General features: G+C 39.1%; 1 protein-coding gene across 1 annotated transcript; it reads left to right on the top strand.

Moving 5' to 3' along the window:
- Positions 1-5,000: 5,000 nt before the first annotated feature.
- LOC104113878 (tryptophan decarboxylase TDC1-like) lies at positions 5,001-6,908 on the top strand. The gene has a single exon (XM_009624190.4). The coding sequence runs from the start codon at positions 5,087-5,089 to the stop codon at positions 6,611-6,613; it is 1,527 nt and encodes a 508-aa protein (XP_009622485.1). The 5' UTR covers positions 5,001-5,086; the 3' UTR covers positions 6,614-6,908.
- Positions 6,909-27,709: the final 20,801 nt, after the last annotated feature.

Below are 27,709 nucleotides of genomic sequence, written 5' to 3'. Positions count from 1 at the left end.
TTTCCTTACGAAATTTTCTGAGCTTCTTCTTCTTCTTCTGCACAATATTTTCCAGTGTGTTTTACGACCATTGAGTGGTTCGCAGTTCATCAGAGTTTTTGGTACCAATACACTGGTGAGTTAAATCGTTCTATCCTGGGAGGATATATTCCAGCACCTCGGGTACTTGAGGGGAATAATTTTCTTAAGGACACACTGTGTATTCAGTAGGCTCAATTTATTCCTATACTGTTTTTTGTTTTCCAGAATCTATTTCGTTAAACAAGTATTACTAACTTTCTGTTTTGTTTTTCCAGAAAGTTTAATTGTTTATTACAGCAATACAGAATATAATAACAAATAATTCAAAATCAAATATTTATTTTCTCAAATAATAGTATTAAGCTGAAGATTTATTTGAATATTATTTAAACCAATCTTTCTAAATTTATACGCCAATTTTGTGCTCGATAGCAGGGGAGTGGATGTTGATCAAATGTGTTGTAGGTAGAGCAGCGACTATCTAAAAGGAAAATGACATGATTAGTGAAAGACAGAGAACAACTTCCTTAGGCTTTGTTTGGCAAGGAAAATGTTCTCACAGAAAATAGTTTTGTGCAATATTTTGTTTGAGAAAATAAGTAATATTCTTACTTATCTTTTGATGTTTGGTAAGCATACAAAAAATATTATTTGAAGACCATTTATAAATAATCTAAATGAACATTATAGGGGTGAGGTGCAGGGCCGGTTCAACAGATCTCGGGGCCTAAGGCGAAACCATATTCGGAGGCCTTTAATCCCAGTATAATCTCACTAATGGGATCTGAGGAGAGTAGTTTGTACGCAGACCTTACCCCTACCCTGGAGTAGAGAGGCTGTTTCCGATAGACACTCGGCTCCCTCCCTCCAAAAACTCCCCACCTTGCTCTTGGGGTGACTCGAACTCACAACCTTTTGGTTGGAAGTGGAGGGTGCTCACCACTAGAGCAACCCACTCTTGTCAAATATACTATTAACGAGGGAAGAAAATTGTCATAATTTATAAATTTATTGTATAAAATAACCTCAATCAAGTAACAAAAAATGTACTGTAACACTTTTTTTATTCTGATTATTTATATAAATTATAATATATAATAGTAACAATAATAATAAGAATTTAAAATAAATTAGGGGACCTTCAAAATTTGAGAGCCTAAGGCAATGACCTCACTACCCAAAGCCTTAGAGTCGCCCCTGGTGGGGTGGGGGTAAGGGACGAGAGAGGAGGGGTACTGCAGGGAGAGGGGGTGCAGTGCGGTATGGCCAGGGGTGCGGCAATTTTCGGTGATGTGTGAGAGCGGCGGAGGTAGGAGGTTTGAAATCTTCAATTTGAAATTATTTTTTCTCATCTCGCTAGGAAAGTTATTTTCCTTAAATTAGAAGAAAATATAATGTGTTCATAAAATAAGTATTTTTAAATTATTTAACCCAATCAAATATGAAAAAATTTAAAAATACTTGAAAATGATTCTCTATACCAAACACACACTTAAATTTAAAAATACTTGAAAAATTGTGTGTTCCCACTTATCACTTATCAGTGAATCACTCTTGACATCATAAATGAGCAGGCATTATTGGAGAACAAAAACTTATTTGCAATGATAATTTTCATCTCGGATTTAACATGTATATAACAATGTATAAACTTTTTACAAATATATTTTAATATATGTAACATGTAATTTATCTAATTTTTTCGATGATTAATTCCACCTTTTATGAATAAGTACTTGTAATTTTTTTAAGTAACTTGATTATATAAATTCTTTTATTATTTTTATCTTTCTTAGTAGTGGATCCCAGATTATTTGGGTGGGAAGCATAATTATTGTTGTTGGATGTTCTTGATGGTATTTTCGTCCAAGAAAGGAACCGAATTTGTCAAGGTTGAAGTGTTTGACTCCAATTTAGGAACATCCCAACCTTCACCAACTAATTATACATATCCTTTTCCAAAGCCAATTATGATGTTGTTGTTCTTTTCTTATGCCTCGTTGAAGGTCATACCTTACGTTGCACGATTTGGATGATAGTGGCCTTCAAATAGATAATACACGGTCATGAAAAGCGAAACGGAAAACACTTAATTAAAGATTATCATTGTTTGAGTTAAAATTTCAAAAAACATAAACACTAATTAAACTGTAATTAATAATAAGAAACAATTACTGTATGTAAAATAATGTACTAAAATATTGTCCTTAATCGTGTCTCCAAGTGTAGGAGAGAGCACCGGGATGAGATAACGTACTCCTTTCTCTTGGTGGATATCGTAATTGGATAACGAGTAAGGAGTATTTATTCCCATAATAGTTCCCTAGTAAGATAATCTTGTGATGGCACATCTGTTAGGACTTAGGGGTTCAAAATAAATATCGCTTTAGAGTAGTTAGTTATGCCAAACTTCTCTAAAGTTAAAAATATTTTTTTTTTTTAAAAATAAAAGTGATATTTTTTAAAAGTTGAAGTGTTTGGCTAAACTTTTTGAAGAAAAAAGTGTTTTTGAATAGAAATATAAGCAGTTTTGAAAAAGTAAAAAAAAATAGTTTCTCCCCAAAAACACTTTTCTGAAAAGCACTTTTGAGAAAAAATACACTTATAGCATGTTTGACCAAGCTTCAAAAATCAGCTTATTTTGAGAAGTGTTTTATCTCAAAAGTACTTTTGGTAAGAATCAATTTGTGTTTGACTAATTAATTTGAAGATCACTTTTGAACAACAATTAGTATTTGGCCAAACTTTTAAAAACTGCTTCTAAGTGTATTTTTTCTCAAAGTATTTTTCAAAAAAGTGCTTTTGGAGAGAAGCTACTTTTTCTGCTTCTGCTTCTCCTCAAAAATATTTTTTTTCTTCCAAAAGCTTGACCAAACACTTCAACTTTGGAAAAAAAAATAATATTTTTTTTAAAAAGAAAGTGCTTCTAGGATTGGAGAAGTTTGGCCAAACAGGCTATTAGAAGCACTTTTTAATATCTTGGTCAAATAATCATTTCTCCACACAAGTGTTTTTCAAATTAATTAGTCAAACACAAATTGATTCTCACCAAAATAGTACTTTTGATAAAAGTACTTCTCAAAATTAGCTGATTTTATAAGCTTGGCCAAACATGCCATTAATATATATATATATATATATATATATATATATATCAAGAGTTTATTTGGTCAAGTTTCTAGGAGGCCAATTTTTTTTTTTTGTGAGAAAAAGTACTTTTTAAAAATTTGATGTGCTTGGCCAAGATGAAGAAGTATTTTTGACCACCAGGAGAAGCAGTTTCATGCTTTAGGAAGATGCTACAAATTCTATCTTCTTCCAAGAAGTAGAAGCAGAAGTAGAAAATTATTTTTTAAGACAAAAATATCCTTACTATAAATTCATATTTTTCAAATTATCCTTCATTAATTTAGTTAATCTTTTTCTATTTTTTTTCTACGATCCATTTTTTAAAATTTTATTTTTATCGTACTATTATTCTCTTTCTCTTATTTTTCTTTGAAAGAGTCTCTCTAATATAAATAGATCTCTTCTTTTATATAGGGTTTATGAAGCGCATTTTTAATTTATACTGAATGATTGTATATTGATATATTTATATCATCATGTGAATAATAAGTAATACTGGATAACCAATGTTATTATTTTAAAAAATAACTTTTTATATTGATTAAAATCTGTAATATATATTTTTATTTTTTCTTTTATATAAATAGATCTCTTCTTTTATATAGGGTCTATGAAGTATATTTTTAATTTATACTGAATGATTATATTTAACTTTTTATATTGATTAAAATATGTAATATATATTTTTATTTTCTCTCTAATATAAATAGATCTCTTCTTTTATATAGGGTATATGACGCACATTTTTAATTAATTGAATAAAAATAAAAATTAATTGATTTTTTCTATAAATAAATATTTAAATTTTTTTAAAATAATATTTTTTGTAAACTGAACATTTACTGTTCTTTTTCGTAATTTTTCACTTATAATTATTTTTTGAAAAGATTGGTCAAACATAATTTGCTTATAAAAAAATTGGTTCTCTTAGCATGCATAGTTTACTTACATGCCGCTTTAGGCACATCTCTCTTTCTTAATTTCATGCTTAGACTAATGATAATAAATGAATGTCAGTGTTTCAGTCCCCTGATTTGGGTCATTCTATGTTGCCGGAGTCTTCTCACTCTCCCTCTTCAAGAAAAAGAAGAATGAAAATACAAATTGCGACTCTCCAAAAGTATTTTTTTGAAAAATATTTTTTTAACAAAAATACATTTCAAAATAAATAATTTTTGACAGTTTGGTCAAACAGATTCTAAATATCGGCTAATAAGGAAATAAAGAAGGTATAATTTTTTCAAGATCATAAACACTAGTTAAACTGCTAATAAAATAATAATTTTTTCAAGATCATAAACACTAGTTAAACTGCTACTAAAATAGAATTCCAATTACTGTTTGCACAATATCGTACACTTTTCAATTTTATATGTGTCTTTCAAAAAAAAAATTTAGTCCAAATATTTGTCACTCCATCAGAATCAAGAAGGGATAATTTTTTTTTTTAATTCCACCAGATGATACATAATACAATTAATTATTCAATAGTTATAATTAAATATTTATTATCATTAATGTATCAAAATGTAAAACGAAATGGAGAGTACCACTGAAATAATGTCCACGTATCTCCAAATCTAGGGAAGAGCCTAATTAAGGTCATTGATTCAAAACCTGAGTTAATTTATGCTACAAGGTCACTTAGCTAGTATCCTCTGTCTCATTAGCCCAATGTTTTGACAAATGAAACGAAAGCGCACACACCAGTATTGACTTCTCCGAAATAATGCCAAAGCCTTTCATTACTACGTACAACCAATACCTTTCTCTTTTGTCTCACTCTCAATTCTCTCTTCATTTTGAACTTCCTAACCACCTTTTTTTCCTCTTTCTATTCAACTCAATCCTCGTCACCCTGTCACCTCCCTAACGTTTCTGCTATAAAATCTCCCTTTGTAATTCCCTTCTCTTTGCCAGCTTAGCTCCAACCAAAATGGGAAGTCTTGATTCAAATAATAGCGCTCAAAACCAATCAAACATAGCAAATTTCAACCCACTTGACCCTGAAGAATTCCGTACCCAAGCCCATCAAATGGTGGACTTCATTGCTGATTATTACAAGAACATTGAAAACTTCCCGGTTCTAAGCCAAGTCGAACCGGGTTACCTCCGTAACCGTTTACCCGAAACTGCCCCATATCGCCCCGAATCATTTGACACCATTATGAAAGATATTCAAAACCATATTATCCCTGGTATGACCCACTGGTTAAGCCCTAATTTCTTTGCATTTTTTCCAGCCACCGTTAGCTCCGCCGCTTTCGTCGGAGAAATGCTGTGCACTTGTTTCAACTCCGTCGGATTTAACTGGCTCGCGTCACCGGCCGTAACGGAGCTAGAAATGGTAGTCATGGACTGGCTCGCAAATATGCTAAAACTACCAAAATCCTTCATGTTCTCCGGCACTGGTGGTGGTGTACTTCAAGGTACAACCAGTGAAGCTATCCTCTGTACACTAATCGCCGCTCGTGACCAAAAGCTCGAAACCCTAGGTGTTCATAATATTGGAAAGCTCGTTGTTTACGGCTCTGATCAAACGCACTCTACGTATACCAAGGCTTGCAAGCTGGCTGGTATTTTCCCATGCAATATTAGGGCTATACCTACTTCTGTTGAAAGTAATTTCTCTTTATCTCCGGTGGTCCTACGTAGAGTTATTGAAGCTGACGTGGCTGCTGGATTGGTCCCACTTTTCCTCTGTGCTACCGTAGGGACCACTTCAACTACAGCCGTTGACCCTATTAGTCAACTAGCTGAGGTGGCTAATGAGTACAAAATTTGGCTCCACGTGGATGCTGCTTATGGAGGTAGTGCATGCATATGTCCAGAGTTTAGACATTATCTTGATGGAATCGAACGAGCTGACTCGTTAAGTCTTAGTCCACATAAATGGTTACTAAGTTACTTAGATTGTTGTTGCATGTGGGTTAGAGAACCAAATGTGTTAGTAAAGGCGTTAAGTACTAATCCTGAATATTTGAGGAATAAACGGTCTGAATATGACTCAGTTGTAGATTACAAGGACTGGCAAATCGGTACAGGTCGAAGGTTCAAATCGCTTCGATTATGGCTTGTTATGCGTAGTTATGGCATAGTCAATCTTCAAAGTCATATTAGGTCCGATGTTCGAATGGCGAAGATGTTTGAAGGGTTTATTAAGTCCGATCCAGGGTTTGAGATTGTTGTGCCACGGCGGTTTTCGCTCGTGTGCTTCCGGTTCAACCCGGTCAAAGGATATGAACCGGCATATATCGAACTTTTAAACAAGAAGCTGCTTGATTCTATCAACTCAACCGGGCGAGTTTACTTGACACACACAATAGCAGGCGGAATTTATATGCTTAGGTTTGCAGTAGGTGCCACGCTTACAGAAGACAGACACGTAATTGCCGCTTGGAAATTGATAAAGGAGTCGGCCGATGCTTTGTTGAGAAGAAGTTATTATTATACTACTGTTTAGGGTCTGTGTTAAGAAAATGCAGAAGAGGAAGAGGAAAGAAACAAAAATAAATGCTTGCGTTCTGTATGTTGGTATATAGGCATTTGTGATTGTTTTGTAAATCTCAGACGGCAAAGTCAAAACAATCTGCATTTGTCGGTAATACTACTAGTAATATATATTAGAATTAACATTGATCTATATGCTCTTTGGTTGGAGGAAATAATGATAGAGTATGTAGTATCACGTTGAAATTTTAAACCTCATCTTGGTGTATTTTTTAGAATCTTCAGTTAAAAAGAAGCATCGTTGTCAATTCCTCGTTTTATTGTTCCAAATAGCATTACCAGGAAATCATAGTTACTTGCTATCAGTTTTTAATGATTGGCTATCTTAACTAGCTATTTCATCGATCTGTCAATGATTTCGAGGTACTTCAACATGTAGTATTGATTTTTCTTAATTAACCGGCCTTAAGTTACAAGTTCGCAACTAGCAAGTCCAAAAACTTTTTAGTGGTTGAGTACTAATTTTCATATTGGCATATTAGAATAACAATGTATTGTTTCAAATAAGATATCTACGATAGCAATCCTTTTTTTAAGAACCGTGTATATTTTATATCATGGTATTTTAACATGTAGTATTGATTTTATTTTTGATTTTCCATATTAGACTTGCAATGTATAGTTCCTTGTTTGTAGATAACTTGATGTAATGATGTGAAATAATTATATATTATCAACCACAAAAGTTAAGCTTTATAGCTAAAAGCATGATATGCTAGTGAAAGATACTGGATTTAATTTGTATACATTTATAATATCAAATATTTTTATACTACATATTTTAACATGTTATAGCATAAAACTTGCTTTATTTTTTTGGTTTTTAATCTCAACCATTTTATGCGCTAAATCGTTAGTTAATTATTTTTTTAATATTTAGGAATAGATATTTAATATTTTTCTAATAATTAGTATTTAGGGTTTCTTGCCATTTAGATTTAGGAGTACTCCCTTTCTTCATCTATTTTAGCATGTTTATATATTCATTTTCGTTATTACATTTTACCCAATTACATGTTTCATCCACTTTCAATTCCTTTTAGGTTTATGAGTTTTTTTTTTCCTTTGAGTTTTATGCGTGTACACATAAAACATATTCACACAACAAGGTCACTTATGAGGTAATATGTAAATCTTTATGAGTGGTGATTAACCATCTATCACAAGTTTTTATCACTATCATTAAAGATTTTTATACTGTTAGTTAATTGTTAACTTACATCTCATTTTTTAAATTATTTACCCTCAAAATCGGATAACAATTAAATTTGTAAGTGGTTTTAAAGATACACAGATTAATTCGATACGAAGCGATAAATTAAGTCAAATTGAACAAGCAAAGATAGAAAAGATTCAAACCACACGAGGAGGATATTCCCAGCCTTATTGAAATATTTGCCCTTGATCCGGGCTCGCTATGGCCAGCACTGATGAACAAGAGAAAGAGCTAATAACAGAAAAAATAATAATAATATATTACTTTAGAATGCGTATTACAATGTCCTTCATGATTTATCAGGCCCCCTTTATATAGTAGGGAGTCCTACTTTAGGTACAACTCTATAAAAGGTAAAATATCTTCCGATTAACTGATTGCCGGTTCCTTATCGATATATGCCGAGATCCCTGTCGCGATATCCGGCCGGTCACACATGTTTCGGCCTTCTGTTGGCTATGCTTGGTTGTCCGACAATGTTCTTCAAAGTCTTTCGAGGCTAGGACCGATTCCGGAATCATGACCTCGACATTCTCGAGGGCAGGCGTCATGCCCACGGTTCTGGCTCGTTGGGACTTTTGGCTCGATTTTGGTCCCTTGCTACCATGTCTCGAGCCTGACTTATCTTGTCGGAGGCCGGGGTACACCATGATTTTGGTTTTACCCGTATACAGATAGTCCCCTCGTTTTTCGGAGAGCAAATGACGAGAAACGACATGAGCTTTCGATTCCTCTATGACACGATGTGGCAGAAACGATAAAAAACCTGAAACGTCTCGTCAATCACATCATAATGGCATTAAATGTATGTCGACCGTCGATTGGCTATCCTTGGACGTGAAACGCCGCTGAACTACTATAAATACCCCCTCCTTTGTTCATTTTCACTTTACATCAAACCTTCTATCCTCGCGCCCTCAGGATTTCAATACTCTTTAGCACTTTTATCCCCATTACTCAAGATTCTTTGCAAATTTTTTTACCCATCTTCTTCTCAAACCAACAAGTTTAATACTTCAACTTCTTTTCTTTCTTCATTTTTTCCAAATTTTCCTCCATTTTTACTTTCTAAAGGAATGGAAAAGACTTCCAAAATCATTCCCCAGAAAGAAGATCCTTTTACTTCACGGCCGGCCACTGTGGTCGAGGAGACCGCTCCGGGCGTGGCCGTTGATGAACCAGTACCCGAACCCCCCTTGAAAATGTTCATCCCCCGTGGATGCTCGGTCAACGATGATTTCAAGGTTGAAAAGCCTTCCTCCGTATAGGGTCGGTGTGAGGAGGTCTCGAAATACATCTTCTCGATTACCGAAGAGGTCCTCCCTACGGCCCAAAAAGACTGCAACGGGGCCGATAAAAACATAGTGGTCCCCAAACCTGAAGAGGCCATTACCACCCATGTCGAGGGATACCTGAGTGTTTACACTTATCCCTTTACATTAGGACCAGTGGACCCGGTCATTATAGATTTATGTAAGAGAAACGAGGTATGCCTCGGTCAGATTCATCCTTCACTATGGAGGATTGTGATCCTCCTTCATTTTTTTGTGAAAAAATTTACTCCTGTCGGTTCACTGTAGATCACCTACTCCGTTTGTATAGTTCCTGAATATTTCGAGGAGGGATGATAAAGCTTATGTGTCGGGCCAGTAAAGCCCCGTTCTCAAGTATCGATGAGGACCAGGATCGAGGCTGGCAAGGCCGTTTTGTCTGAATGAGGACTTCAGACTTGATTCCGGCTGAATGCATGCCATTCCCCAAGAAGTAGAATACGTCACGTAAGTAGAACTTTCCTTCGAATGATGATTTTGTGTTTACTTCTCTTTTCCTTATTGGTATTCGTGGTGGTACAGCCATCTCTCGGGTCCCAAATGATGTCCCTCGACTCAAGGAGTGGGTCGAGGGTATCGTTTCACAGATTCCCTACTCCGAGCGCTCGTGGCGCAAACTCTCGGAGGGCCGTTCCCATGGTGAGACTTCTTTCCCGAGTAGGTTGTGTTAGGCTTCTTCTTTTAACATCACGACTTTATTTCCTTTACTTCTTTATGCAAGCCTGCCTCAGGATATCGAGCTTAGGCCTCCGGTCGGTGGCGAGGACTTGCCTGTTGAGTCTCCTGCTCCAGGGAAGGTCAGATAAAGGAAAATGAGGAGGGCTCCGAGCTCCCCGAGCTTGGGGAAAAGAAACCGAGAAGGAGGCTGGTTCACCAGTCAAAAGAAACCTCCTGCTCCTGAGTGCTTGACTCAGACACACTCCTCCGGCTCAGGGACGAGCATGAGGAAGACGAACTTTTAGTGGCCCAAGATCCATCAGTCCCTGAAGAACGGGCGACAGCCGAGGAGGAAATGATGGAGGCTAACCCCTCTCAAGTTCGCGAGGCCGATGCTGCAGTGGGGGCCGCAAAATCTCGAGATGCCGGGTCTGCCCCGCCCGGTCTGATAGACATTACGGGATCACCTTTGTTCACGGACTCAATTATCGACAATGCCCGAACGATGAATGAACGATCGAACGAGGGGGCCCACGGAGTGGACGATTCCCTTCGTCACTTCTTTGGCAGCGTAAACTCGTCCGCCCTGGAGGAATTAACCGGATTGGGTGATTTAGAAGTGCCGAGGAAAAGTCCATCCTAGGAAGCCTGAGGTTGGTCAAACGGTTCCCAGCCCTGAGTACGAATCCTAGCCGGAAGCGGTCAATCGTCATCACCGTCCCGGAGGATGCCCGAGTTCTTTCTACCCTCGTCGGGGTAGCTAGCTACCTCCGGTGCCTGGTAACCAATGAAGACCAAGCTAAAATGAATGAGGTGGATGCCCCTTTCCTGTTCAATAAAGCACACCATGCGTTGAACCGGGTAAGGTGTTACCAAACGTTTTATTTTTATTTTTATTATACAACTTTAGTTCTTGACCACAAAACCTTCCTCTGGTATCGGGATGAACTGAACCAACTCGAGGTCGAAGTCAAAGAGCTTGCTGAGAAGAGAAACACGTACAAACATTTCAGCGAGCAGCGTGAAGGAGAGTCTAAGAGCCTTCGAGCTGAGTTGGATGCGGCTCGGAAAGAACACGTCAACCTGGTTGAACAGGTAAAAATCTTTGAAGTTAGTGACGATGAACTAGACACGGTGACTAATGGTTAGAACCCGCAGGTCCAACAAAAGATTGATCGGATCGACCAACTTCGGGCCGAGATGGAGGTAATCAAGGTCGAGGCCGAAGAGTGAAAAGGCAAGATAGACCGCTTGGTATCGAAAAAGGAGACTGCCTGGGCGCCATTGGTCTCGGCGGAGGCCCAACTTTGAGCGATGAGGGAGAAGGCTGAGGCACGGTCCTAGAAAATTGAGGAGCTCCGGTCTCAGCTGAGCTCGGCTGTTGCCGATCGAGAGACCCTCGCCAAGGAGCTGTGGGGCGGAGAAGACCCCGATGGGTTGGGCGATCTGTGGGGCGGAGAAGACCCCGATGGTCCCAGTGATGAGGCGGGCTCCGGCGAAGACCATGCTGTTTAGGTGCCTTGTAGATTTTTCTTTGTTTTTGCATCATTGTACTATTTGTTGAGGTCGTTTGGCCTTTCTTAAGACTTGTGGGGGGGCTTGGTATGACTGAGGGTAGCCTTTTGAACCGGTTTAGAAATTGTGAAGGCTTTATGTTTTGGTTACGGGTCTCGGACGTCTCCGAGCCGTTCTAAGACGGCCGTAGCCTTTCTAGTTCGGGTGTTTTCCAGTGGTCTTGTTACCCCGAGTCATCCGGGCTTCCCCAAGACAACCGTCCCCGAATGGGGATGGCTGTAGCCTTTAAAGTTTGGGCACTGTCTAATAAGATTTATGCCCCCGGGCTTTGTTATCCCAGGCCGTCCGAACCTGCCTTGGGCGGCAGCCCCCGAGTGAGGTGGCCCTTGGGCTCGACGTCTTTAGGGGACCAAATGTAAGAATTTTTTTTAAGGGAGAAAATATTTATCCACAAGGTAGAAACTTCCTTTTATTTCTGTGCATAATATACAAGGTTACACATGTGTACAAGCTTTGTGTCAAGGCTCAGGCGATATATGTTGGACACAGTTCATTTGTCTGTTTGTCCCTTACAGTAAATCCTATAGATCGAGCCTATACTATTCGAGCACAAAGTTTCTTTCCTTGCTAAAATCATTATCCGAGGGTGATGCCCCCCAGTATTCGAGGCCGATCATAGAGAAGCCTCAGATACTGTTGATGTGATCCTTGACACTGGTTCATAACCTGTCTTCTATTCTAAGTTAGCATAATCCACTGCTGCCTCATTAAAAACCTTGCCAGAAAACCCATTTGGGACAAATCGGTTCAAGGAAAAAAGAGTGCAATGCGTGCTTTCAGGTCTAAAATTTGTATCGTTTTTTGACGGTCACCTGCAAGTGTTAGTCCAAAATGTAAATTAATAAAAGAAATGAATGGGTTCATACCTTAGCAGTAGTATCATTTCAAGAGTTATGTTCCAGTTGTTCGGTAGCCGTTCACTGTTCATTGCTCCGAGTTTGTACGATCCTTTTTCGGTGATCTCGATAATTTTATACGGACCTTCCTAGTTCAGCCCCAGCTTCCCTTCGTTCAGGTTCTAGGTGCTTAGTATGACCTTCCTTAACACTAAGTCCCCGACAATGAAGTGTCAAAGGTTGGCTCTTCGATTGTAATACCTCTCGATCTGTTGTTTTTGGGCGGCTAACCGGACGAGGGCAGCTTCACGTCTTTCATCTAACAGTTCCAGGCTCGTATTCATGGCCTCGTCGTTTGACTCTTCGATCGCATATCGGAACCTGAGACTCGGTTCTCCCACTTCGATCGATATTAGAGCTTTGGCGCCGTAAACCAACGAGAATGGGGTGGCCCCGGTACTGGACTTTGAGGTCGTACGGTATGCCCATAAGACTTCGGGCAAGATTTCTTTCCATTTTCCTTTGGCGTTGGTTAATCTCTTTCTAAGGTTTTGGAGTATGGTTTTGTTCATGGACTCCACTTTCCCGTTCCCACTAGGGTGATAGGGTGTTTATAGGATCCTTTTGATCTTATGGTCTTCGAAAAACTTGCTTACTTTGCTGCCGATCAACTGCTTCCCATTGTCGCACACGATCTCGACCGACATTCCAAACCGGCATATTATGTGGTCCCAGATAAAATCAATGACTTCCTTCTCCCTGACTTTCTCAAACGTCTGGTCTTCCACCCATTTAGAAAAATAGTCAGTCATAAACAATATAAATTGAGCTTTACCGAGTGCCCATGGAAGAGGGCAGACGATGTCCATCCCCCATTTTATGAACGACCAGGGTGACAGGACCGAATATAGTAGCTCCACAGGCTGATGAATCATTGGAGCATGCCTTTGACACCCGTTGCATTTTCACACGAACTCCTTCGCGTCCTTTTCCATGTCAATCCAGTAGTAGCCGACTCTGATTATTTTCCGAACTATTGATTCGGCGCCCGAATGATGTTCACAGGTGCCTTCGTGGAGTTCCCTCAGAAAATACTCGGTGTATTCTGGTCCTAGACATATTGCGAGTGGGCCATCGAACATTCTCCGGAACAGGGTACTGTCTTCGGACAAGCTGAACCGGGCCGCCTTCGTACGCAGAGTCCTCGATTCCTTAGGGTCTGAGGGTAGTTTTCCGGTCTTTAGATACTCTATATATTTGTTACTCCAGTCCCAAGTCAGGCTTGTTGAGTTTATCTAGGCGTGACCTTGTTCCACTACCGATCTCATGAGTTGTACGACCGCCCTCGAGTTGAACTCATCTTCGTCGACCGAGGATCCCAAGTTAGCGAGGGCATCAACCTCGCTATTTTGATCCCGAGGTATATGTTGTAGGGTCCATTCCTTGAACCGATGTAATGTTACCTGTAGTTTATCCAGGTATCTTTGCATTCATTCCTCTCTGACTTTGAATGTCCCATTAACTTGGTTCACCACAAGGAATGAGTCGTACTTAGCCTCGATCACCTCTGCCCGCAAGCTTTTGGCCAGTTCGAGACCTGCAATCATGGCCTCATACTCGACCTCATTGTTAGTAAATTTTACAATCTTGATAGATTGTCTAATTACATTACCTGTTGGTGGCTTCAATACAATGCTAAGTCCAAACCCTTTTGCGTTCGAGGTGCTGTCCGTAAAGAGGGTCCAGATTCCCGAAGAAGTCCCCGAGTTCAACAACAACTCTCTTTCGACCTCGGGTATTAGGGCCGGTGTAAAGTCGGCCACGAAGTCTGCCAAAATTTGAGACTTGATGGCAGTCTGGGGCCGATATTTGATATTGTACCCGCTGATCGCAATGACCCATTTGGCCAATCATCCCGATAGCTCGGGTTTATGCATTATGTTTCTTAATGGGTAAGTAGTTACAACACATATGGGGTAGCATTGAAAGTACAGTTTTAGCTTTCTAGAGACGCTTAGCAAAGCAAGCGCCAGTTTTTCTAGGTGAGGGTATCTAGTTTCGGCCTCACCTAGTGTCCTTCTAACATAATAGATTGGAAATTGCGTATCTTCATCTTCCCGGACCAGGACTCCACTTACCGCTATCTCGGATACTGCTAAGTACAGGTACAACTGTTCGTCTGTCTTCGAAGTATGAAACAGAGGTGGGATCGAGAGATACCTATTGAGTTCCTCCAAGGCTCGTTGGCACTCCGGGATCTATGAGAAGTTATTCTTTTTCTTCAACAGTGAGAAGAACTGGTGGCTCTTGTTGGAGGACCTCGAGATGAATCACCCCAGGGCGGCTATGCATCTGGTTAACCTTTGAACGACCTTGAAGTTATCCACAACAGTGATATCTTCGATGGCCTTGATCTTATCGGGATTAATCTCGATTCCCCGGTTGGATACCATGAACCCGAGGAATTTCCCAGACCAGACTCCGAATGCATATTTCTCCGGGTTTAGCTTCATATTGTACTTCTTCAATATGCTGAAGGTTTCCTGCAAATATTTCAAATGGTTCTCTGCTCGCAGGGACTTAACCAACATAATGTTAATGTAAACCTCCATTGATTTTCCTATTTGTTCTTTGAACATCCGATTTACTAGGCATTGGTAAGTGGCACTGGCATTTTTTAGTCTGAATGACATCACGTTATAGCAGTAGGTTCCATACTTAGTGATGAAGGAAGTCTTTTCCTGCTCGCCCGGGTCCATTCGAATTTGTTTGTACCCGTAATAAGCGTCGAGAAAATTGAGGATCTCGTGGTCGGCCGTTGCATCGATCATGCGATCGATGTTTGGCAAAGGGAAAGAGTCCTTGGGACATGCCTTATTCAAGTATTTATAGTCTATACACATTCTTAATTTGTCTTCCTTTTTAGGGACTGCTACTACGTCTGCTAACCAGTCTGGGTACTTAACTTCCTGGATGGACCCTATTTTAAGGAGTTTAGATACCTCGTCCTTGATGAACGCATGCTTGACCTCGGGATTGGGGGTCTCCTCTTCTGCTTGACCGGGTGGAACTTTGGGTCCAGGTTTAGCTTGGGAGTGGTTATTTCTGGCAGGATCCCTGTCATATCAAGGTGGGACCAAGTGAAACAATCTATGTTAGCCAAAAGGAATTGAATGTGTTTTTTCCTAAGCTCCGGACTCAACCCCGTGTCCATGTATACCTTTTGATCGGGCAAGTGCTCGATCAGTATGACTTACTCCAGTTCCTCGACTGTCGATTTGGTAGCATCAGAATCGTCGGGGGTTATAAAAGATTTGGGAACCCCGTAATCATCGTCTTCATCGTTCCACTGCTTCTCCGGTTGGGTCGGCGCCGGTGTAGGTAATTGCTATTTGGCTTCTTGCTTTGCGACCGAGCCTAAACCTTTTGTCGTTGTAAGTGTGGATACCGGGACTACCTCGTCGACCACAAACATCTCCTTCGCAGCCAGTTGTTCTCCGTAAACTATTTTTATCCCTCCTGTCATTGGGAATTTCATCAGTTGGTGCAAAGTCAAGGGTACTGCCTTCATGTTGTGGATCCGTAGACTTTCGAACAGAGCGTTGTACCTCATGTCTCCTTCGATTACATAGAACTTGGCTTCTTGAATAGTCCCGGCGATGTTCACGGGTAATATTATCTCCCCTTTAGTGGTCTCACATGCAATGTTGAATCCGTTTAGAACCCGGAGTGCAGGCAATCTGATCTTGTAGACCGAGCTGTTTCACAACCCTCGATCTTATGATGTTGGCCGAGCTACCTAGATCAATTAACATACACTTAACTCGAGATTTATTAATGAGAAAAGATATTACTAGTGCATCATTGTGGGGCTGCACGATCCCTTCAGCGTCCTCATCGTTGAAAGACAAGGTTCCCTCCGGCACATAATCCCAAGTCTATTTTTCCCTAGTGATGGATACTTTGTTGCGCTTAAGCATCGGCCCCTGGGGAACGTCGATCCCGCCGATGATCATGTTAATGATGTGCTGAGGTTCCTCTTGCTCGATCTATTTATTAGAATCTTTTTTCCTGAAATGATTCTTTGCTCGATCACTCAGGAACTCTCGGATATGTCCGTTGTTGAATAACCGGGCTACTTCCTCTCTTAATTGTCAGTAGTCCTCCATTCTGTGGCCGTGAGTTCCATGATATTTGCACATTAGGTTAGGATCCCTTTGGGATGGATCGTACTGTAGAGGTTGAGGCCACTTGGTGTCTTTGATGCGTCCGATGGCGATTACGATAGCAGCAATATCAACGTTGAAGTTGTACTCTGATAACCTCGGTGCTTCCTTAGGCTGGATGGGCCTGTCAAAACAATTTTTGCTTATGAGTCCTCGGTTATTTTGACTCCGATCGCTTCTCCGTTTATTTATTGCAGGAATTCGTCCAGATCTGTTACTCCTACGATCGCCGATATACGACTGATATCGGTCCCTATGTGGCCTTGGTTCATGATCAATGTCTCTTTTGGGCCTGTCACTGGCTCGAATAGGATAAATAGACCCGGAAGAGGGTCCGAGATGGTCTTCATCGACTCTAATTTTTGACTGATATTGGTTATGCACATCGGCCTAAGTTACGACGGGATATTTTACCAGATTTTGTGTCAACTGATGCGAAGCCAACGAGCTTAGAGTATTGAGTCCTTGGATGTAGGCCTGAATGGCCCAATCGTCTGCGACCGGAGGCAGGTCTATCCGTTCCATCTGAAACTGGGACACGAATTCTTTGAGCATATCATTATCCCCCCGTTTCACTTTGAAAAGGTCCGACTTCCTCGTCTCGACCTTGATAGCCCCGGTGTGTGCTTTTACGAAGGAATCTGCGAGCATAGAAAACGATTCAATAGAGTTAGGAGATAGGTTGTGATACAATATCATAGCTCCATTTGACAAGGTCTCTCCGAATATTTTCAGCAAAACAGATTCGATCTTATCATCTTCTAAGTCATTCCCCTTGATGGCACACGTGTATGCGGTTACATGTTCATTTGGGTCAGTTGTCCCATTGTACTTAGGAATTTCAGGCATGCAGAACTTTTTAAGGATCGGCTTTGGGGCTGCGCTCGGAGGGAAGGGTTTGTAAACAAACTTCTTGGAGTCTAGGACTTTCAATATCAGTGGCGCTCCGGGGATTTGGTCGACCCTGGAGTTGTATGTCTCCACCTTCTTGTCGTTAGCTTCAATTTTCTTTTCTCCCATTTTAACCCGCTTTTTCAATTCCTCGATCATCTTTATTACTTCGGGGCTGGTTCCGTGTTTAACTTCATTTGGCCTAGCTACAGCTGGTTCATTTTTGCGAGTGTTTTCCCGAAATAATTCAGGCTCAACTCTACTGGGAGCGCGACTTCAATTCTGCAGTTGGGTTATCGCTGTCTGCTGAGCTTGCAACATTTGGAAGATCACCCACAAGCTGATCCCATCTCCATCACCGTCACGAGCATTTTGAGCTACCGACCGGACTCCCCTGTGGATTCTGTTCTCAGGATCGGTGGGCAAATTCATGTTGATGGCCACATATGAGCTGGCGTCGATCGGGTCCGCAACCAGAATTCCGTTGGGATCGGCAGGGCGCACCTCATTACCGGATGCTATATTGTTGTTCTCGCCATGGTGGCCAGACTCAACATCCGTGTTTAGGGGGGCGGATTGGGAGTTCAACATTTTAACACAGACCTAAAATCAAAGGCACTCCAAAGAACAAGTGTGAAGTAGGGTGTGTTACGGAAATTTGTATCAAATCGCCGCTATTATCCTTAGCCCCACGATGGACGCGAAACTGTTTACCCTTAAAATTGGATAACAATTAAATTTGTAAGTGGTTTTAAAGATACATGGATTAATTCGATACGAAGCGATAAATTAAGTCAAATTGAACAAGCAAAGATATAATAGATTCAAACCACACGAGGAGGATAGTCCCAGCCTTATTAAAATATTTTTCCTTGATCCGGGCTCACTATGGCCAGCACTGATGATGTCATGACCCAAACCGATGGGCTGCAACTGGCACCCAATGCCTTGCTCAACCGAGTACCAATGTTACATATCATTCTTATCGTACTGTCATTGGAAAATGGGCCAAACGGGCCGTCATGGGCTAACCAAAATAAACATAAGGGAATACTCAATATAAGGCGACTCAATCTGACATAAAAACTTATACATGTGACATAGGGCCTATAAGACCAAAATTACACTGAACATAGGCCGATAAGGCCGTACAATATTTCACGTACACGACATATGTCTACAAGTCTCTAAGGATACATAAATGTCATAAAGGTCGGGACAGAGCCCCGCCATACCAATCAACACATGTCCTAATCATACTGACCAATAGCAATTCAGGAGCAAATGGAGCGCACCAACATCTTCCGCTAAGCTGATAGCCTACTTGGAGGACTCTCGACCTGTCTATCGGGACCTGCGGGCATGAAACACAACATCCCCAGGAAAAAGGGACGTCGGTACAAATAATGTACCGAGTATGTAAGGAATGAAAATCAGTAAACAATAGACATGAGAGAAACATAGAGTAAAAGACTCAACATGTAAGTCTGAATAACTCTGTGAATCATTAATATTTATAATGTCATACATATGCGTATAAATGTCATACCATGCATAGGTATATGCGTTCATAATATCATCAAGCCTCTGAGGGCATCCCATCATATCATCTCGGCCACTGTGAAAAAATCATCAACGTATATCAGCTAATCAGGTGGTGGTGCGTATATAACGCCATAACCTTTTTCCATATCATATATATATACGCGTATATAATGTTATCTGGTCATGGGTCAATGTACATGTATAAATGCATGAAATGCATAAGAAATACGTTAATAAGATTTTCTCGGAATGTCATAAAAATAATATGCATGTCTGATAAACTTTATCAAATACATATTTTTCTGAGACCCATGAACAGAAGATATATTAATAATTCACATGGAGAATTAAGAATATAGACACCCTAGTATTTCTATGAATAGAGTCATTTATAAAAGTTGCGTATTTTGCTCGTTTCATTTGTATTATTTGGATCATGCCAAAAAGAAACAATGGATAGCCTTAACATACCTGAGTCGATTTTCTTGACAATACCTCTAACACACGATAATCAAGACGAAACACGTAATAGCGAGATTGAAATAGGGGACAATTTGTATGAAATGCTCGAAGAAATAACGTTGCTATTGCAAAATCATCTTTGTTGAACCCTTCATTTGGAATTCAGAAAATAGTGTTCCATTCTTTTGTTAGGACTACACAATAAGACTATTTCTTGTTCTTGCTTCAACTTAAAAGGTTGTATACCAATAAATGCAAAGCTGGTGAGATTTTTATGGTTCATAAGATATAAAAGAAAAATTGTGGATATATGCATATGGCACATTTTCGTACGTCCACATTGTTTAAGCAAGACATAAAATGTTAACCACAAATGAATTAAGGAAAGAAATTTAGAAAAGGAAAATCAACGTGACTGAGGCATCCAACATATGATCTCTCTTTGTTAGAGATGTCTTTTGTTAAAAGTTATGTGGTCCCCCACTTTATATGGCATAAAATTTTAACACACCTTATACCCCTCACTATCATGGTCATGTGTTACCTTGTATGGCACTAGTCCATAAATACCGGGTATTATAGCTCGGACCGTATTTTATCCCAAATTTTCAAACTTCGACGAAATTCATTTTCTTCGATTCGCTTACCCTCTCACCTTCACGAATTTACTCATCACTTGTTCGAAGTAGCATAATGCTTATAATCTCAAAATAATCTTGTTCCCGAACTTACGTCGATTAACTTACGATGAAACTTTAAAATACGAAAATGCGGGACGTAACATCTTATTTTCGAGCTTTCATCAATTTACTTATGACATACTTTCATGTACAATAACATGGGGTGTAACATTATTCCCCCCTTTGGAACATTCGTCCTCGAATGTTGACTGATGCACTAATCATTTTCATTACCTATGTCTTTCGAATACTTTAGTACTCCTTTTGCCATCTAGGCAACTGTTCTGTGAATAAATCCAAAGGCCAGGGCATTCCCCCCTTTACGCCTCTTTCTCACACCACGGCCTGTGGTCGAAATTCGTCTAATCTCGTAACTTTTGCTACCTTCTGTCATGCAGCATGTATGACTTTTTCCTTGTATGTGCGCCTATGTGACTCTTCCCTCTAGCTTTTAGCTAATCTCTAGGCCTCACTTTGTGTACATATACAGAATTATGACAAGCTGTCCCTCTGGGCGTCATTAGCTTTACTATATCTAAGTAGGCCATACCATAACTCTTACTTCAATTTATCTTTACTGAGGTCTGCTACCAAATTTCAGGTTACTCTCTTTGCTTATATAAATCTAATTCCTTTAACTCTTCTTCATTACTGTTCAACTTAAGTCTGATGGCCCAATCTCATCTCATACTTTGTGACTTTTGTCCATCCATCTTTAATTCACCTCAATATTGTTCTACAATATACCACTGATAACTTGAAACTTCTTACGTAATACCTTGCCACTAGGGCTTACGTTGTATCGAGGAATGTTTGAAATGATTAGACTGATCCACCTAGGGGTGATACCATGCTTCCATAACCATATTTCATAGCATCCCAATGTGATTCACCTTATGTAGGAATTTTAATCCTGTACAATTCATGAAATCCCTTCAAATCATCACTCAATCGAAGGCCCAAACGTCATCCTTCATTTATCACAATTACACCCTCATTGTACTACCAAGGCAACATTCCATCTCTTTTAAATGCTATTAGTCTCACACTTCTTTGAGTTCATTTAGGCTATACTGAGCTTCTATAACTTAGAGAAATCATCAGCTCTCTTGTTTTCATGGGCTTAATCCTAAGGACTTATCCATTCTCATCACCTTTCCACTCGCCCTTTCTTATCCTTACTCTTGTCTTCTAGAACCTTGTCGCTTTACCATACAATATCTTGCAGCCTTCCTTCAACTTGCTTACACCATAGATTTCCTTATATTATTCTGAAACATCAAGCAAGACATCACTAGGCCTCTCGGTACCTAGAAACCATAGGCTAGAAGATATGCCACTAATGACACTGCTATCATTCGTGGATACTGAATCTCAACGCTTCTAGCCCTCTATCTGATGTATGGATTATTCACAACCTTCTACACCTGAGTATCTCGTATGTTGTTCACCTTTACCTTACTTATCTTAAAAGCTCGCATCACATCTTCTATCTCTTTCATGACCTCCCTTCCACATAGGTATAATTCACATCCACAACTTGAAGCTCTATTATAATACTTGCATCTCTGGTGCACACACAATCCAGTGGGAGCTTCATACTGACTTCTTATGAGGATGGTACTCTTCTAACTGGCTTTCTTGTAGAGCCGTTATAGAATATAATTGTTGTACTATCTCTCTTATACCTCTGATATTAAGAGTGATTCTGCTATGTTCTCAATCAAGATTTCTATAAGTTTTTGGGTCCAATAATCAGACTCCTAATTTACTTCGTTGATGTAACTCTTTAGTTTCCTCTTCCTTCTGATCAGCCTTTATGTAGGCTTAATCTATCTTCCGATTTGCGGCTCCTGGTATTAGTTATTACTTTAGTCTTTCATAGCCGCTATGGGATATCTGTGATACCATCATCTAACAATTCAATCCCTTGCCTATGACCTGGACTCAATTCTTTCTTTTAACTTATACCAGAGTTTTCTACAACTGTATGGTTGTCAACATATATGTTGTATGGATAATACTCCGAAATCTTAAGTGCATTCATAATGTAACTCACTCTGGATCACTGATCGAATAATTCTTTTCGTTCCTTCTCAACTTTCTTTAAATGTAAGCAATTACTTTTGCTGGTCGTTTTGCCACGTGTTGCATGCATACATAGTTATCTTAGTTCCTACGCATGCCAAAATTTTCGTGCAACTCAAATAATCTCGAATATTACTTTTGATTTTTCTTCCCGTTCCTTAGCCACGGTAGGTGCCACTTTCTCATGGAGTGCATACAACATTGTAGTGAGACTATTTTTTTTTACATGACCATTTCCTCTTTAGGTCACTGTGCTTAGGTTGAAGCCTTCTTCCTTATTTTCTCAGCTAGTCTTTCATTGTAGTACTTAGGGAAGACCTTCTGACTCTTGTAAAGCTGCGAGCTTATTACATCATATACTTGATGGAATTTTTAATGTTCTTCCTCGCCTATAATTATCCGTAGTTACTTATTTCCACGCCCTTGTGCTTGTAGGGTTGCTCCTGAACTGAAGTTTTGACTGTCTTCCCAGCGAGACTATCTTTTATTTCCATTACATTCATACGGTACCTTTAACTACCCCAACTCTTATCTCAATATTTCTCAAAGGTCACGATGTCGTATCTGCAAGACTGAATTCCCATGTTGGGGTTCACTATGTTTATCTTGCACGATCTATTGATTTGTCTGTAACCTCTTGTCTAGCCATAACCAAACTCTTCCTGAATCAACTACTAACTGCTTGTTGGTCCATTCTCATATTTGTATTCCGCGTAATCCCTCTTGGGTTATTCCCTTTTGTCTTAACTTATGTCTCGTATTGGCTCCTTATTTATCAATAACATCTCGGGTAGGAACCCTTACTTCCTTTCCTTGATGTCGTATTTGCATAATGTTCTGGAATTATAGCATATCTGTAGGCTTTGAATAAGTTCAATCTCATCCCTTTTTCATTTTTTAATCGCATTCTTCCCTTACCATTCCATAATTAGTATAACTACTTAATTCTGACTTAATACCACATCACTCCATATTCCCCCCTTTATTAGAGTATTAAAAGTTGGAGCTACGATGACCTACCTATAGATGTTTTACCTCTTCATCTTTGGCGTTCTTTCACATCATCGATGACCCTTACTCGCCTTGCGGTAATCCTTCTGTATTAAGGATAACAAAATTCCTTACTCGCGAGGGTGACACTTAGTATAACTGGCACATACAGTCCCTTAAGCTTAACTTTGCTCACATTGCTTGTTTTAGGAAAGAGTCTTCCTGAATGACCTTTAAAAATTTATTCTTCTGTCGTGCATTCTATTATCGCCAGAATGCACTATGAAATTCTCATGATGCCGACTATTATCTGATCATTTAGTCTCTAATTCATGTTTAGTTTATCTTGTTCACCAACCCATACTGATTTCTATTACTCTGGGGTCTAACGTTTCCTTTTGATAATCGCGTTGGAGTCACAAACTTATTTCTCGAAATTAGGATATGACTTTATGGCCTATACTCTTTTGTTGTCTCAAGGCCTGTCACCTCTCGTCTTCCTTCACTTGACTATAGACTCTGTAATACTGTCAATTGTTTTTTCTACCGTTGTCATCCATGTCTCACATCTTACTCATATTGCTTCATTATCTCTCTTCTTATTTTCTTGCTAATATTTCTGTCTATCACTTTGTTCTGAAAACTTCAACAAAATATTCTTTTGCTTTTAGCTCCCCTTGCTGCATCTACCGGCCCATCGGGTTGCCTAACATTCTTTCTCTACTAGGGACGGGAGCCACACTAAGGTAATATTTATCCCTTCAAGGCTTCCAATGCCTATCTTTGTAGTACTCATATGTAGCTGTACTATTCTAGAGTGTACCACCTGGGTATCTCACAAGGAGATCTATTAGCACATTTGCAATATCCTTCGAAAATGTCAACTAACGCAAATGATTCATCCACCATTTTGGGTTACTCTAACCCCAACCGGATCCTCATAACCCGTCCTTCTCTTAAACTATATCTGTTAGTTCCCATAGGGCATAACTGAGATGGGTGTGGTCGATTGTACATATATCTGTTACAGTTGAAGGTAACTCAAAAGGCTTATATTCCTCTGCCTGAATTGTAAATACTGATAATCTTCATTAGCTGGGTACCTCATACCCTTCTTCATCTTGCTTCTTATACTTGTTAAAACTTGTATCTATCTTCTGAATCTCTCATTGCCTTTCACCATATGGGTGAATAGATATTCGTGCCTTAAGGCTCCTTATCAAGAGGCTTACATGTCTTAGTACACACATATTCTGCTGAATACCTCATATTTATCCATCATAAGCATGATGCAAAAATTGAGTTCCTCTGACTCAACTCTTCCACAGCTATATCTCTTACCATCTTTCTAGATGCAGGCATCGTCGTATTATGAATAAGATAGAGTTTAGAAAATTGAGTTCTTACAACTGAGCTCTACCACACAATCTAGAGTAAGAAGAAAGAGTGACAGTCCTAAATGCCATGTAGCCTCCTGATTATAAGTGTGGTGCACAACACACCCATAAAAAAGACTCTACTAGACATGACTTGTAGACTCCATATGACAGAACTGCTCTGATACCACTTTCATCACGACCCAAACCGATGGGCCGTGACGGGCACCCGGTGCCTTACTCAACCGAGTACCAACGTTACATATCATTCTTATCGTACTGTTATTGGCAAATGGGCCAAACGGACCGTCATGGACTAAGCAGAATAAACATAAGGGAATACTCAATATAAGACGACCCAATCTGACATAAAAACTTATACATGTGACATAGGGCCTATAAAACCAAAATTACACTGAACATAGGCTGATAAGGCCGTACAATCTTTCACGTACACGACATATGTATACAAGCCTCTAAGGATACATAAATGTCATAAAGGTCGGGACAGAGCCCCGCCATACCAAACCATACAATCTAAATCATACTAACCAAACAAGCAACTCCGGAGCAAATGGAGTGCACCAATATCTTCTGCTGAGCTGATCGCCTACTTGGAGGACTCTCGACCTGTCTATCGAGCCCTGCGGGCATGAAACGCAATGCCCCCAGGCAAAAGGGATGTCAGTATAAATAATATACCGAGTATGTAAGGAATGAAAATCAGTAAACAATAGACATGAGAGAAACATGGAGTAAAAGACTCAACATGTAAGTCTGAATAACTCTGTGAATCATTAATATTTATAATGTCATGCATATGCATATAAATATCATATCATGCATAGGTATATGCATTCATAACATCATCAAGCCTCTGAGGGCATCCCATCATATCATCTCGGCCACTGTGGACAAATCATTAACGTATACCAGCTGATCAGGTGGTGGTGCATATATAACGCCGTAATCTTTTCCCATATATATATATATATATATATATATATATATATATATATATATATATATACGCGTATATAATGCCATCTGGTCATGGGTCAATGTACATGTATAAATACATGAAATGCATAAGAAATACGTTAATAAAAGTTTCTCGGAATATCATAAAAATAATATGCCTGTTGGATAAACTTTATCAAATACGTATTTTCTGAGACCCATGAACAGAAGATATATTAATAATTCACATGGGGAATCAAGAATATAGACATCCCTAGTATTTCTATGAATAGAGTCATTTATGAAAGTTGCGTATTTTGCTCGTTTCATTTGTATTATTTGGATCATGCCAAAAAGAAAAAATGGATAGCCTTAACATACCTGAGTCGATTTTCTTGACAATCCCTCTAACACACGCCAATCGCGATGAAACACGTAATAGAGAGATTGAAATAGGGGACAATTTGTATGAAATGCTCGAAGCAATAACGTTGCTATTGCAAAATCATCTTTGTTGAACCCTTCATTTGGAATTCAGAAAAGAGTGTTCCATTCTTGTGATGACCCAAAATGTCATCTTTAAATTTAATAAGTATTTCTGTGTTCTAAGACCTCAAAAAACACCATTTATTATTCTTCGACTTGCGTGCGCAGTCCGTACAATATTTCAAAAAAGTTTTTATGTGAAAAATGGATTAAAATGTGAAATAGAGCTTTAAAAACTCAATCGAGTTGACTTTAGTCAACATTTTGAGCAAACAGACCCGGTCAGTATTTTGACAATTCCGGTAGGTCCGTATCGTAATTTGGGACTTGGGCGTATGCCTGAAATCGAATTCCGAGGTCCCTAGCCCGAGATATGAAATTTTGATGAAACATTAAAAGCTTGAAAACTTAATAATTTATAAGAAATTACTGATATTGGATTTATTGACCTCGGGTATGTATTTTAGCTCCGGAGCCCAGTATAGGTCAACTATAATATTTATGACTTGTCTGCCGAATTTGGTGAGAATCGGAGTTTATTTGACGTGATTCGGACGTCTGGTTGTAAAAATATAAGTTTTAAAGTTTTCTTGAAAATTTCCTTTGATTTGGTGTCCGATTCGTAGTTCTTTGTATTATTTTGGCGATTTGATTACGCGAGCAAGTTCGTATGATGTTTTAGGACTTAGGAGCATGTTTGGTTTGGAACCCCGAGGGCTCGGGTTGGTTGAAGCTTTCAGAGACAAATTTAAAAGGAAAAGTTGTGGTTGAATAATTGATCGTAATTTGCAAAGCGAGGTAAGTGTCGTGGTTAACCTTGACTTGAGAGAATAAAATCCTTAATTTAATTGTTATGTGAATTGCATGTGAACGACGTATAGGCGAGGTGACGAGTGTCTATACGTCGTCAAATTAATTGTTTGCCTGCTTACTTGAAAAATCATAAATTATTTTAAATCATAAATTAGTTATTATAATAACTGTTTCTCTCCTATTCTTTGTCAAATATTAATTCTTGAATTCCTGCATTAATTGTTACATGCTATTTGAATTATGTGCCTTAATTGTTATCTGACATTTAGCATATTAAATATTAAACTGCATATTTTCTCTCTGATTTTCATAATAATTTGCTATTTGTTTGTTTGTTTCATAATTAAATTATAATTATTGTATGCTTGTTGTCTTATAATTTATATTAATTGTTGCATTTATTGGGGAAATTTCTTCTATAAGAATTAATTATAATTAATATATTGGAGGATCGGGTTGCACGCCGCAACAGACTTATTAAAAAATCCATATTGGAGGATCGGGTTGCATGCCGCAACAGACTTATTAAAAGTCCATATTGGAGGATCGGGTTGCACGCCGCAATAGACTTATTTAAAAGTCGACATACGTATATATATATATATATATATATATATATATATATATATATATATTGGGTTGCATGCCGCAACAGACTTGATTAAAATGAATATATTGGAGGAGCAGGTTGCACGCCGCAACATAACCGAATGTGAATATATTGTGAGAGCGGGTTGCACGCTGCAACAAAATTGATGGAAATGATAATTGGTTATGACTGCTGAGTTGGCTTCAATTATCATAAAAGAGTTACCTGATTTATTTCTATTATTGTTGTTGTTACTAATATTGCGTACAGGTAATGTAAGTGACCCGCCTTAGCCTCGTCACTACTTCGTCGAGGTTAGGCTCAGCAC

This window comes from Nicotiana tomentosiformis, chromosome 7 (assembly GCF_000390325.3).
Source record: "Nicotiana tomentosiformis chromosome 7, ASM39032v3, whole genome shotgun sequence".
Lineage (NCBI taxonomy): Eukaryota > Viridiplantae > Streptophyta > Magnoliopsida > Solanales > Solanaceae > Nicotiana > Nicotiana tomentosiformis.
This window is presented reverse-complemented; position numbering and strand designations above follow the sequence as displayed.